This window comes from Melozone crissalis, unplaced genomic scaffold (genome assembly GCF_028551555.1).
Source record: "Melozone crissalis strain CALT ecotype California unplaced genomic scaffold, PUWL_Pcris_2 ptg000135l_1, whole genome shotgun sequence".
NCBI classification, from domain to species: Eukaryota; Metazoa; Chordata; class Aves; order Passeriformes; family Passerellidae; genus Melozone; species Melozone crissalis.
The window spans coordinates 342,223-356,385 of NW_026535908.1; the positions used below are offsets into that span (position 1 = coordinate 342,223).

Here is a 14,163-nt window from a genome sequence, read left to right on the forward strand (position 1 = left end):
ATAAAAGAGAAGGCTGAAAAAAACAGCTCATGTTGCCTATATTGTGCAAGTTTTACGGGTCAAAGTCAGGAAGATTTCACAGCATTTGTTGCTTTTTTGGAACTGGTCACACTCATCTAAGGCATTGAAGTTCTCTGAGATAAGCAGTGAAAAAAAAGTGTGAAATTTACCCTCAGACTGATTTTGCTATGCAGAAAAGATACTGAAAATAATGTCCTCTGCTCAAAAAATAGTTTTATATGTAACTTCCAAACAAAAAAATCCTGCATTCCCTGTAGCAATATTTCCTTTTATTCAGGAAGAACAGGATACACCACAGTGTTAAGCAGTGAACTGTTGTATTCTGGCTGCAAAAATTGTGTGCTCCCATTTAATGCAGATGAACCTGCCCCTTTGCAAGGGAATTTACCTCTTCTTTGCTTTGCCTGTCTGTCATTCTTCCAGCTTTTCAGTATTGTGGGCACAGATTGCACATAAAAATCAACATAAACAGGACTTCAAGGGCAGAAACCAGACCAGCTGTCCAAGGGAAAAAGAAGCTGTATTTATGGCATCTCTCTGGACAGTTTTTATCAGAAGTGATCAAATATATTCAGTTGAGACAAAAATAAGCTATTTTTTTCTTCAAGAAGGAGAGGGCCTAGGAAACTCAGGTTAGGATATTACTCTGTACATCTTCATGAATTTGGTTTTTTTGGATGAGGGAGATAAGTTTACACAGCACTTGCGCCACAAATTTTGTTTTAAGTTCTTAACCCAATTTGGTAATTAGTATTTTAGACATCTGGTACAACAGATCATTCTAATTAACTTTGTGCAATAAACTGAGTTTCTACCTTTTGATCCTGAGCATCTGCTGTGATGTGGTCTGTTTCCCCCTCATCCAGCTCTCCCATCTTCATAAGATTGACTTCAATGGTACCAACTGTCTTTCCACCATCAGATGTCCTGGGAAAAAAACCAACCCATGACACCGGGTCACTTGCAGCATCAAATCCTTTCAATTAGAATAACATCAGTAAATATTTAGTGCCCTCTCCATTCTGTAAAGTGCAGCCACCGCTACTGAGCTGGCTATTTACCATCACAAACCAAATGTTAACAACAATGAGGCAACTTCTTCAGGACAATGAAAGCTCTCATCACAACACTGAGGACAGGTAAGTGCTATGAATGGTGCATGAATCCATGAACACTGCCAGGTTCTCATTCTAGACCTTATCCTCTTTGTGGACCATTGGATAAAGGGCTGTAACACTGCACCAATATTCCACTTAGGATCTGCAATCCCAATGCAGAGTACATGGCTTTGTTTCCTAACAATCTGCAAAGAAAGGACAGAGTGTATTAACAGAATCCCTGCAAAACCAAAACAGTGAAGCTAATCTGAATATCACGTTTCCCTTTGTAATCCCTCCACAGAGAAATTATTCAGAATCCATCCCATTTCTTGAACTATATGGGAATGGTAGTATAGTTACAGGTGAATTCCTTCATTATCATCCCCATAAATAGTTTACTTTCAATTAATCAAAAACAAATAATTTAGATGTACATCACCGAGGGAAGAGCATTGCTGACTTCCTTTAGGAAGAAACAAGGATTTAAACTCCTGAAAGATACCAAATGCTTTTTCAGCTTTCACTGGCAGCACAGCACCAAGTTTATCTCCCTGACTTCTTCTGAACAGCTAGATTTTTTTTTTTTAAAGGAAGGAAAGAAGAGTAACTGATAGTTTCATAATAATGAGGAAAGGGTAACAAAAGGCACCAAGCAAAAATAGGCAAAAAGGAAATGACGAGAATAAGTTCAGCACAATTACAAAAACACAGCGAGGAAGGAGAATCAAAACAAATACGTGTGGGGCAATACTGTGTCTTTTCTGAGCAGTGGAAATGAAGAGTGATGAATCAAGAAAAAAGAATACATAGAAAACTTCAATGTCATAAAATCATTAAACCACAGAATTATTGAATATGCTGAGTTGGAAGGGACCCATTAAACAAGTTCAGCTCGTACAGTAAAGTCTCAAAAAATAGTTACCCCCAAGCTTTCAAATTAAATAATTATCTTCCTTGAAAACCATTAGGCTTTACTATGCACTCAGTAGAATACACTCATCTTGCAACTACACAAATCTGGTCTTCTATAAAACCTTGCAAAATAAACATAATTCTTCATATTTTACATGTGTAAAACTTCATCTGCTCTAAGCCAAATTAATTACTGACAATAAAGAGACTATTAAAAATGAACCAGTTCCAGATATTTTTGCAATTGAAGAAGCCTGTATTAATTTAAGAAGTATCCAGAAGAAAAGCAGTAAGGGTTCAGTGTCCAAATTATGAGCAGAAATACATAATAATATTGAAAGGGCCTTCTGAATGAAGAACTTTCTCTGGAGTTGCTACAGCTGTGTGGCTTGACTGCTCCTTCTTGTGTCAAACCAGCACCCAAACTAGGCTCTGTCAACAAATGCACTGCAGCATCCCCAGCAGAAAGGGAATACAGCAGATGTCAGCAAATCACATATCTTTAGAAGCCAAAGTGTGTGGTTATGAGACTGACAATTTTTCAGGAGCTTAAGGTGTTCCGATCAAAGTGCCAAGCAAATGAACTGATCCAAACCAACAGGGCCTGTTGCTCCAGTAAAATGGAAATGCTAACTACACTTTCTCATCCTTGTCTCCTGTTCTTTAGAATCCTAAATATTTCCCTTGGTGCTATTATTAAAAGCTTGGCCTCAGTATGATAACGAGCATTGCACTGTTTGCCTGCACAAGGAGCAATATGTATTTTGTATGGGTTTAAAAACAGTGATTGATATAATTCCACTTTTATATATTTTTTTATTATTATTTTCTTCTCAAAATCACTCCTGTTCTGGTCTAATACATATTTAATACTACAATCTGTTACAGGTGTTACCTGTAAGAGAAGGTAATGCAACACAATAAAACTAAACAGTGGGACTTGTTGCACTGTAGTTGCACTCCTTTCTCCAGTTCTTATCTTCCCACACAGAAATACGAAGACACATTTTAACGAAAAAGGCAACAACAACAAAATCAACAAATCCAAACCCAAAGTTTCTTTTGAATGCTACAGGCATACAAATCAACAAAGAGCTCTGTAAATGCCCAGGGTAAAACTGTCAGACTGATTTTAAAACACCAGCAGTGCTTGAGAGTCTTCAGCTACTTGAAAACACGCATTTCAAACTTTCCAGCAATACCATGAGATTAAAATTTCATTTGAAAGAAAATTTAAAAAGAGAAACAGAAGTGACGGAGTGGGAAAAAAAAAAAAAGCTTAGTGATCATACCTTAGTAGGATAAAACCCTGCATAATTTTACTTTGCACTAACAGTATTGAGCACACACACACATTATGTATACACCTCATGTCCTTTGCTTGTAGAGATGTAAAAAGTCTCACACAGACACACTGTTCAACACAGCACCAGATAAGGAATCAATTGGTTTTAGGATACTTCACAATGCATTAGAATGAGATCAGCTTATTTGCTGTAGTTTAATAAAGCTGAGAAGGGCACTCTGCACTCACACGGTGCAGTGAAGACGGTCCCTGCACCAAATTGCTTTCAGTCATGAGTGAGGAGACACATCCCCACAAAACAAAGGACTGCACCTTGACAACCTGCTTAGGGCGAGTTGGGATGGGGAATCTGGCCAAGAGAATAAACTCAGCATCAACATAAGAAGCCCATACACGGGACAAAACCCACCTGGCTTATGGAGATGGAAAATTGCTGATATTTTTTGGCACCCTGGGACAAGGATCAGCACTCATCTGATACCTGTCAGCAGAGCACCTGCATTTGAAACAGATTTCTCTACTATCCCAGGTCCTTAAGGATCCCCAGGTCAGTATTAGTTCCCCCAAATGTGAGGGAAGGAGATAGCCAGTAACACCACGAGCAGCAGGAATCTGTGCCCACCTTACTCCTTCTGGCCATAAAATGCTGACCAAGGCATCCAGGGAGAAAAAAGGTAACAAGCTAGTGATGGAAAAGTAAGTGAACAAGATGGACTGAGAACAGCAGGCATTTGCCTCCAATCTTCTAAAAAAAAAAAAAAAAAAATCAGCTTTTATTGCTAAATTAGCAACCAGTATACCTAGCTCTTATTTAGAAAGGAAAAAAAAAAGTGTGATTTTATTTTTTTCATCAGACACACTGTATCATACACTCAATATTAAGAAACATTCTCCTACTGAAAAATACTTCTGTTGCATTCAACAGCCCATTTTTTGCCTTTCATCATCACAACTGTATGAGAAAGCTGGAAGCAAGTGACATTGCGTTATCACTGCAAAATGAAACATGCAAGTCTATAGAAAACCTCTCTCTTCTTATAAATTCCATATTGAAAACTGCAATCCCAAATCTCTAATAACTAAATTCCTCTCCCAACACCTGTTGTGTACACTGAAGTAATTCTGCAAATCAATCTTTTTGTGTTTTGATGATTACTGCATAGATCTACCAGAAACACTCAGCCACCAGTTTAGGACACCTTTATGGAGAAGAAAGGACAATCAAAATAAAAACTTCTTTTGCAGAGGTTTTGTAACTTGTGTCCCTAATCACTATTAGGGCACAATGGTAGAAAAAAAGGGAAGTAGAGCACTGTGTGTCAGCAGTAAGAATTTGTAGACACAAGCCAGCTCTCCACAAAATAACAGAAAAACACAAGAATGCTCCTTTGAAAACACTTTTATATTGTTCCATTGTACCTCAGAAAGATAAAGGAAAAACATAACTAAAAAAAAGGAAAAGAAAAAGAAAACTCAGTTAAAAATTAAGCAGATTCTATAATTACACCAATCTTTACAGGGCACACCACAGAGCTATTTCTGGGTCCTTAAATCTCTACTTTAAATCTAACAAAGGAGTATCTCAATCACAGGCATGCCCTGATAAACTCCTATCCAAAGAATATCAACAAGAATTAAATAGAATTTGTTGCTCTGACAAGTCCCTTGATATATCCTCTATCCTCCTGAGAGGTACTAATATTGCAGGGTAATTAGAGGAAAGCAAGCTTAAATAAGTAGACTGCTCTGGTTAAATTGCCATCAAAGAAATGTGGATCATTTCTACTGACATTCTGCTGCCCAATAGTCATAACCAGAAAACAAACCCACTTTTGAAAGGTTAGGATGTTTTTCTTAAAAAATATCCAACTGACTAAACCCTACCATTTAATGTGTCTGCAAATTAAATTTCATTGGTACATTTGTATTTTAGTGTTAGCTGAACAAAGAGGGCAACCAAGACTAAAAATATTAATGAAAACCAATTTTTTCATCTATTTCTTATGAGTTTTCCATCTTAACTTTTTGCTTACAAATTGGATGGCTGAGATACAAAATATTTACTCTGAAACCGAAGCTTTCCGTTCTGTCAATTACTGTGCCACCTGTTGGAGACAATCTTCCAGATCAAATTTTCAATATGTCAGTTAGGGAAACCAAATTTATCCCAAAGAGCTGAAGACAACTTGAATTCCTGTAAGAACAGATTCTTACGATCACTAAGCTGGAGTTCATCAACCTAGGTCTGTACCCTGTCACTGATTAGAGTTCTGTATCACACCCCCTGCAGTCTCAGTGTAGCTGCATACAACGAGTTCAGGAGACCACAAGCATTTTCATGTGGGAGACACCTTCAATAATTAGGACCACCTTCTTTAAACGTGCCTAAAAAAACCTGTACACTGCTAATTCTTTAAACCACACACACCAAACAAAACTGACAATTTTATGCTCCTTTCTAAAGGAAACTTTGAATGAATATTCCCTATGCCAAGTTCTCTACAATTCTTCCATAGGTTATCATGGTATAAAATGAGCTTTTCTAATCTGGCACATGGGAAGCTCACTTGCTACCTCTTGGGAGAAGAGACCAACCTGCATTTCTCAACATGGCCTTTCAGTTAACTGTGGAGGGTGACAGGGTCTGGCTGAGCCTCCTTTTCTGCAGGATGAACATGCCAGCTCCCTCAGCCATTCCTTGTTCGACTCGTGCTGCAGACCCTTCCCTATCTCTGCTGCCATTCTTTGGATGAGAAATGCCAAAGGTTAGTACTTAGAAAAACCCTGATTTACAACACTTACCTGAGGGTGAGGGTCAACTGCTGCTCCTTTGACTTTACCAGATCACCCACTCTAAAAGTTGCACAGCCCAGGAAGCTTCGCTACAAATCAAAGCAGAAAGAAAAGATAACATATTCATTCATTTTTGTTATTTCTTTTGCTCACACACTTGAAAATCTTTCTTTGCTACAAAGAAAAATATTGCATTTCAATATAACAGTTTGATACTTAATCCTCTAGAATTTTTTTTGTGCAGCATGATTATCAGTAAACTGTTAAAAACTTTGGTTTTATGGGCAGGAACCTTTCTCATTTCCATTAAGAACAGTCTAACAACCTGACAAAATAACAGGTTGTAAGATGTACAGCCACAGGAAGATTTTCATTCAGTACCAGTATTTGCATTTTGCATCTGTTCCTTCCTATTTTTCTAATTTCTGGATTACAAGAAGTGCTAAGTTTTCAGTGTTATACCAAAGTTGTTCTTGTTATGGTTTTTCCTCAAGCCATTGGCACTACCATCCACGTATTCAAAATATGAATGTATGTGCTAGGAAGGCATTCTTAAATTGAGTTCAGCACAAGTTTATTAATAGAAATGTTTTATTTCTCTAGTTCTTGGCAATGTTTTAAGTAGTGTTTTCCTCTATTTCCATTGTAAGGTGAACTTATTTACTGCATTAAAATTGCAGAGAAATGTGGTAATGTAACTAGAATGCCTAAAGTTAAATTAGGCTACACCACTGTATCTTTTTCTTCTATAAAAATCACTCTTCACGCATAACAAAGTACAAAGAGGAAAAAGGGTTAAATCTTCTCTTGCACTTGGGCTATTTTTTAACCTCTGCTCATATCCTGCTGAGATCCCATTTTGTCAATTTGGCCAGCAGTAGTATTCTTGCCTTGGGAACAATGGGCAAGAAACTAACAGCCATCTTCTACCAATTTATCTTTCAAATGTACAACACAACATCACTTGCTCTAAATAAATTGTAAGAAGATCATGACATTATGTTTAATTTTTAGCAAAAAAAAATAAGAAGGGCACAAAGTTTGGTTTTTCTTACATAACACTAAGTTTACTGTTGGAATGGCAAATTAGAATTCCAGGCTAAATTATATACATTCTTGGCTATACAAATGAAAGAAGAATCAAGTTGCTCTGAGTCAACAGAGGCTGCCTACAGAGAGCAATGTTCTCTTCAAGGAAAACAGAAAAGAATTTGTCACTGCTGAGAAGAGTTACTTCTCTGGTAAAAAAAAAAACAAACCTTCAGCCTGCTTTCTTTCAGGAAAGCCAGCAGGATGTTGTGTGCTTGAATGCAAACAATAAAGCTTTACACTAAGATAAGTTTTCTTCCATACACAACGTACAGTTCAAACACCAACTCTGAAATTGGGCAAGCACCCACAGTGCAGTTAGTAAACTGCAAACTGCATGTCTGCAGTTCAATAAACTGAGTCATGAGGTAAGGCTTGTTCCCATAAATGGCACAGCCTTAGATTTCCTAAGCAGCATGTAAGCAGCAATGGAACAAGGACACGAGTGTCTAGGGCAGGCTGGAAAAACATTGAATTTGGGAAGCGATGAACAGGAAGAAAGGAAGAAAAATAACACAGCCACACAAGCAAAGAGCACAGTTAGTTTTCAATGCCAAAATTAAAGGCACTTCTACAAAAAAAGACATCCAGGTGCAACACATGGTGATGCACAGCCTTGCTGGAGTGAACACACAGGTGGTTCTGTCTTCCTTTGGATGAGTCAGTGTGAGAGTGTTTCCACACTAAAACTCTGTGGTCACACACACTTAGCCCAGATTATTCATCTTCTTCCAAGAGCATATCCTTCTCCATGCTGCAAGAACGCATTCCACAGCACTGTCTCTCCACAGCAGCCTTTATTCTGGCATTTCATGACATTTGAGTGTTTGTATTTGAAACCTGACCGCTTGGAAAGGGGAAGAGGGCTATTTGGAATGAAACTGATATAAGGTTTGGTCACCTGGGGCTTCTTTCTGCAGCAAAATAGAACCATAAATATATTTAAGAATCCTAAGTCAGAATCCTCAAGTGACCAGGGCCAAGAGACAACTACACTGCTCTCTCATAAAGCCAAAGAGCTTTGGTCATTGTACCCACTAAACATGTCTGAGCATCAGATCTACTTCTTCTGTGTCATGAAATTAAAGGTGAATGATTTTATCGGCTTAAAATGTTCTACTTAGTTCTCTGTTTCATATTCATATGCTTATTTAGAAAAAAAGAAATTCTTTGCTTGACAGCACAGAGCTATGTGCAAAATCAAATAAAATTTCAAATGATCCCATGACCCAAATTAAGAGAGTTATGCTAATGTTCAAGGGGTCTAATATCAAACTGGAGAATACTTTTTCTATACTGATTCAGATACCAATAGTCCACCCTGGGGCCTGAACTGGCAGTCTACAAACCAATTTAACTTTGCCCACATGACTTGGAAAGGCTTGAAAAGTAGGCTTTAGAACAAAATTTGTGCTGTAATCCTAATGGCAGAGTAATGCTCCTTCGGAATTTTGCTAGTGTTCCAGACACAAATCTAAAGACACTCGCCTTGAGTAGTTTGATGAATAATCTCAACTAGCCAAAGAGAAAAGTCTCTATAATAGCTATATGGAAAGCTAAAACACACTGATTATTTCACTAAGATTGAACTTGCTGCCAAGCTACAGGTTTTTCAAACACTAGCTGAAGTCTTGAAAACCATGCCAAGGAAGCCCTTGTAAGGCAGAAAAGTCAAACCCTTAGGCTAAAAAATTGAAGCCTCCAGGCATTTTCCATATTTGCAGACAGATCTGACACCTGCACCAGGTGAGCTTTGTTCTTCTACTCAGCTCGAGCAGGACCAACCTTTCCCACTCCCACCAGGGGCCCATATTATCCATGAGGTTTTAGCCCTCTCAGAAAATGACTTCCCATCCAGACTGCTTGCTTGATATTAGCAAGGACTTTACAGGGTTATGCTGGTCTCAGGATAGCTTCAGTTGAAAGAGGTTTTCAAAAAGATGTGAATGGGATGACATCAATCCATGAGACTGCCACTCCTGCCTTGATTATTTTATTCATTCCACCAAAAACTTTCGCTATTAAAAAAGCTTTTCAGCTCCTGTTGAGCACTGAGTGTTAGTGCCTTCCAATGAGATGGAAAAAAAAAAAATCAATTACTGAAAATGATTTCTTACCCCAACATCTGCTCTTGGTTCCTTGTGGTCAGGTAGGACACTGGTGTGGACCTGAGAGAAGGGAGGGGAAAAAAAGGCAAGAAATAATCAAACTCCTTCTGTAAATCTCTCTGCAAAAGACTCATTTTTTTTCCCATGCCCTCAAAAGTGACCCTCAATTCTTCTATTCTAGCTGCAACTTAGTGCACAAAAAGAAACACTCCTTTAATGTAAAGATAATTTAATTGTCTGTTTGTTATTCTAAATACATGTTGTTATAAAGCACCAATATAAAGGCTACCACAAAGACTTGACAAAGCAGAACCACAGCTTTTCTCAGCCAGCTCTTATCCCTTGATTTCCTACAGTGAGAACTTTGATTTTTCCACAAAAGCCTGGAGATAGTAAAAAAAATGCTATAATTAATTTATTAAGGGACAGCATACTTTAGAAATCTGTGGGAGTCCTCATATGGATGCAATTTTACATTTCGATTTTCCACACTAATACATTAGCAACTCCAAAGCATTTGGAAATCTACAGAAAGCTAGTATAAAATGTTCAATCATGATATTTTTATCTAAAATTAACCTTTAAATGCTTCACGCCCTGAATGAAAATGAAATTACTGGCATTTTCTTGTTGGTGATACCCATCTTTCCCTTTTGAAGCTGAGGAAATAACTTAGAGCAATCTGTTTCTTAAAAGAAAGATGGAGTATCAACACCAAACCAAAAATGCTGTGTCATTTTAAGATGCTAAAAAGCTGCTCTATGTGCCAGCCTCAAAGAAGTGACATCTGGCCCAACAACTGAGGTATTTATATTTTCTAATTATTATTATGGCTATTTATTCAAGAGAAATAAACTAATAATGTAAGAATTAACACTCCTTTTCATAATTTACTTACGTATTTGTAACCCAACAGCAGTTCATATTTTTAACAGTGTATGCGTTTTTATATGAGACTACGTTGTATTTCACAGCAAGAGAAAGCTAATGTTTCTTTTACACATACTGAAATCAAGGAAATTCAACATTAATTTAGAATCAAAGAATATTAATTCCTTCTTTTGCTGGATAAAATATCAATTCAGGAGAACATATTTCAGCTTTTCTGACCCAACACAGGAGCAGAAAGGGATGTCAACACCTGACTAACCTAGAGTCTTCCATATAATAAAAGCATATTCCTGAATTTCAAATGGACTTAAAATACAGAAAAAACTTCTGCTGCATTTTGCAATACTTTTTGGTTCAGCTATGTTTATTTGTTTTCATTGGGTTTTAACCCCTTTAAATTAGACTGTACATTAGACCGTACCTCTCTTCTTCCCAAAGTATATTTTGTTTGAAATTAAATCTAGTGCCTTGATCCAAGTGTGTGCAAATATCTGCAATTTCGGAAGCAGTTTTACTATTTGACATTTATCAAAAGAGAAGCCACATATGTGTATGTAAATACATACATGGGTGGTACAGGCTGAACACTATCAGGCTGTCTGTTGGTTGAGTTCCCGAACAAACTCTCTGAATGCTGCAATTACTGGGGTATCATTATGGGGTGTTCACACAGGCCTCATTATAAACATCAGGTCAGCTCATAAAAACATAAAACATAAGAAACGAGTCAGTTTTAGTCCCAGTCCACAAAATGGAAGAGAAAAAATGGGAGATAAATACAGAGGATTTGACAGGTCAAATATCCTCCCAGCGCATTTCTTGATTAAACAAACTGCCACACTTTTTAAAACCACGTCATAAATCAACTTTTCCCCTCTGGCCCCATCCAGAACAACTATAAAATCTAAAAGCAAACAGAAAGTCAGATTTTATTCCCAAACCTCCACTACTCTGTTAGAATTTCAGTTTTCCCATTACTCTCTCTAGGTTTTCCTGTGCAAAATGCAAACCTCTGAGTGGGGAGGTCATTCACAACCGGGGTAAGCCCATGCCTGCAGGGAATAGCACCACTACTGCTTTACCTTTGTGACACAAAGAGATCACAAAGGCACACAAGAAACACAGCTTGTGACCTGGACTAAATGCAGCAAAGGTTTTGGCATCTATCCATTCCTGTAATTTTGTGTGTAGAACAACACAGTTACCTTTTTACACCACAGTGGAGGCCTGTGAACCCACTGGGAAAAGGGCAGTGTGATGAAGGTTCGTGCAAGTGAAAGATGCACAAGAGTAGAGTTAGTTTTCAATGCCAAACACATCAGAGTCCAGGAGTTACGACTCCCTGGAATTTCCCAGTCAAACAAATTGCAGCTTTGTGTGTTTGTGCTGGGTGAGCCTAAAATGCCAAAACTGTTATGGGGTTCTGCCACAAAACCAATCAGTTTTTCCTACAGTCCATATAAAACAAAAGAGAAAATCTTTTCAAAATGGACATGCACGTGGTATTGCGGGATTCTACAGTTCCAATGGAAAACCTGATAGGCAGCGAAACTAATAAATGTTAAAACTTCATTAAAGATGAAAACTAATAAAGGGAATATAAGATTTATCAAATTACTGCAACATTGCATAATAACTGCATGATTTTTATTATATATTAATTAGTTTAAACTTACAAAATATTTTTATATATATATATATATATATATATATATATATGTATATATGTGCCTGTGTGTGTATATATATATATATATATATATTTCCTACTACAGATAGTAGGGAAAATATGTATGCCCCTATCACTTGCTGTATAGCAACTGATATGGCACGAGAGAAGAATCACGAGATCCCCCAAGCAAAGACTGAGTTTAACATAAATCTAAATAATTTTAATATGTTTTTAGTATATGCAACGAAAAAAATGGAAGGAAGGAAGAGTTTATTTACCTTCTTAACACAGCACACAGCGTGAGACTGGATTCAATTTTTTTAACCAATTTGAAACAGCATTTTTTCTGCAGAGAAAGCTTTGTCACGTAAGGTTATGCCACAGATAAAAAGTGACAAAGAAAAACGTGTATAACTGTGACAGGGACACTCAGGCATCCCAGTGACCCACAGTGATGAGTGCTGACTGGCACAGACCCACTGGGGTTTTTTTAAGCAGTTGAATTTTTGCAATCCATGACCACTGGTAGCAAGCTAATGAGCCACAGGCTTTTTCTGCCATTTTTCAGGCTTTTTTGAACAAAGCCCAATGATGCAAAGTAGCCTTCTAAAGTCTTAATAGGTACTGAATATTCTAAGCATTTGGTCAGTTATAATTTTAATGAAATAGAGCAGAAAATCACATTTAAGTCTGTAGCTGTTACAATCAGCCAGTTAGCCTTGCCTCCTCCCCATAATAATTCCCAGGAATGAACCTGTTGAAGTCTGTTTTATGCTGGGAACAATCTGCAAAATTTGAAGAGTAAAAATACCCTTCAAAGTGCTTGCGGTGCCTCCTCTTTCCAGCTTTCTTCCACTGTGAAATAAAATTCACAAAAAGCAAATTCTGGCTTCTGTCAGCAAGCTACAGCTGGAGCATTCCTAAGCTCTTCTGGCTCTTCATTTACATGGAGCAGGCAATGGGGACCTGTGTTCCCAGATCCAAACACCTCAGCCTAGTCACTGCAATGGCACTATTCAAAAATCCCCGAGACAGACTCCACAGTCCAAACAAGGCAGCAGCTAATGGCAGCCAAAGAAATCCAGATGTTCTGACAAATTATATCCCAAAAAATACTCACTCTAGTGCGATGAAGGAAATAGGAAACTTGAGAGGATGCAAGCCCAAGCTGGTAAAAAGCTCCTACAGTTGTCTGATGAACACTCAGGTCAGCTCCACCTCGCTTCAGTGTATGGCAGACAACATGAATTAAAGCAAGTATTACTGGAGTGATCAGATGAGCTCAATGGCATAACAAAATTTCCAGAACATGATCTTCTGCCTCAAAACTTCAGCAAAATTTAAAATTTGACTGTGAATATCTGACAAAATAAACTGAAATCCTATATTTTGATTTACCGAATAAACAGCCTTTTTTGAATATGCTAAAGTCCACGTTTCATAATTTGCATCTATTACCATAGAAGCTGCAGTAAGAAATCTTAGTATAAATTAAGCATGATGCCATTTCCACTGACGAACCAGTTACAAGAAACAAGATTGATTTTATTCATTTTTTAGAGGTATATCCAAGTGTTCCAGTTCCTTACCAGATTGCAACATCTACTCAAGTGACAAAAGATTATTCACATATTAAACACAGAAAAAAAGTCTTGCTGCCTTAAACAAGTCCAGACCCTTCAAGACTCCACACAAAATACCCCTGTCTTCTGACTCATGGCAGAAGCTGAAATGAAGAACTCAGAATTTAACTTGCTGGAGCAGTCCATGAACCTCCAAAGTTCCCTTGAGGAGCTTGTATTATCCCTCTGCCAAGAAGACCTAAGTGCATTTCCAGCTGGGGGCCTTGAGTTCAATATTTTGAAAGAGTTATTTTCATGTGAGGTACCAAACTAACCAAATATAGAAGCAAACAGTGGTTTTAAGATCACCCCCAAAAAACAGTGAAGATTTTATCCCCCACTCCATGTTTTATGGTAACTTTTTAACATAAATTTTTAGATTCTAAAGTGAACACTTTCTAACTACACATTGAAATTATTTTAATTTCCTATTTCCTCTGCCTCTCTTCTGACTGGAAGGTCATTCAAAACACAGGATTGCAATGATAGCTCAGAGTCCTTTCCTAATCTACAGCCCATCATTATTCATGGCAAGTTTATACTCCTTTGCTCTTCTGCCAACATGGTGTCTTAGATAAGTAATTCTTTTCTGTTCCTCATACTGGTCTCCTGATGAATCAATGAGAAAGGAATCATATGCCCTCTTGTA

At 37.6% G+C, this 14,163-nt stretch overlaps 1 protein-coding gene across 1 annotated transcript in view; it reads right to left on the reverse strand.

Annotated features, from left to right (window-relative positions):
- The window catches only part of LOC128948565 (inositol polyphosphate 4-phosphatase type II-like), a 132,094-nt gene that overhangs the window by 86,446 nt on the left and 31,485 nt on the right, over positions 1 to 14,163 (reverse strand). Inside the window, exons 4-6 of the mRNA XM_054293320.1 lie at positions 9,339 to 9,389; positions 6,142 to 6,221; positions 837 to 948 (exon numbers count right to left, since the gene is read on the reverse strand). Of these exons, the coding sequence (XP_054149295.1) occupies positions 837 to 948; positions 6,142 to 6,221; positions 9,339 to 9,389 (243 nt within the window). The remainder of the gene's footprint in view (positions 1 to 836; positions 949 to 6,141; positions 6,222 to 9,338; positions 9,390 to 14,163) is intronic.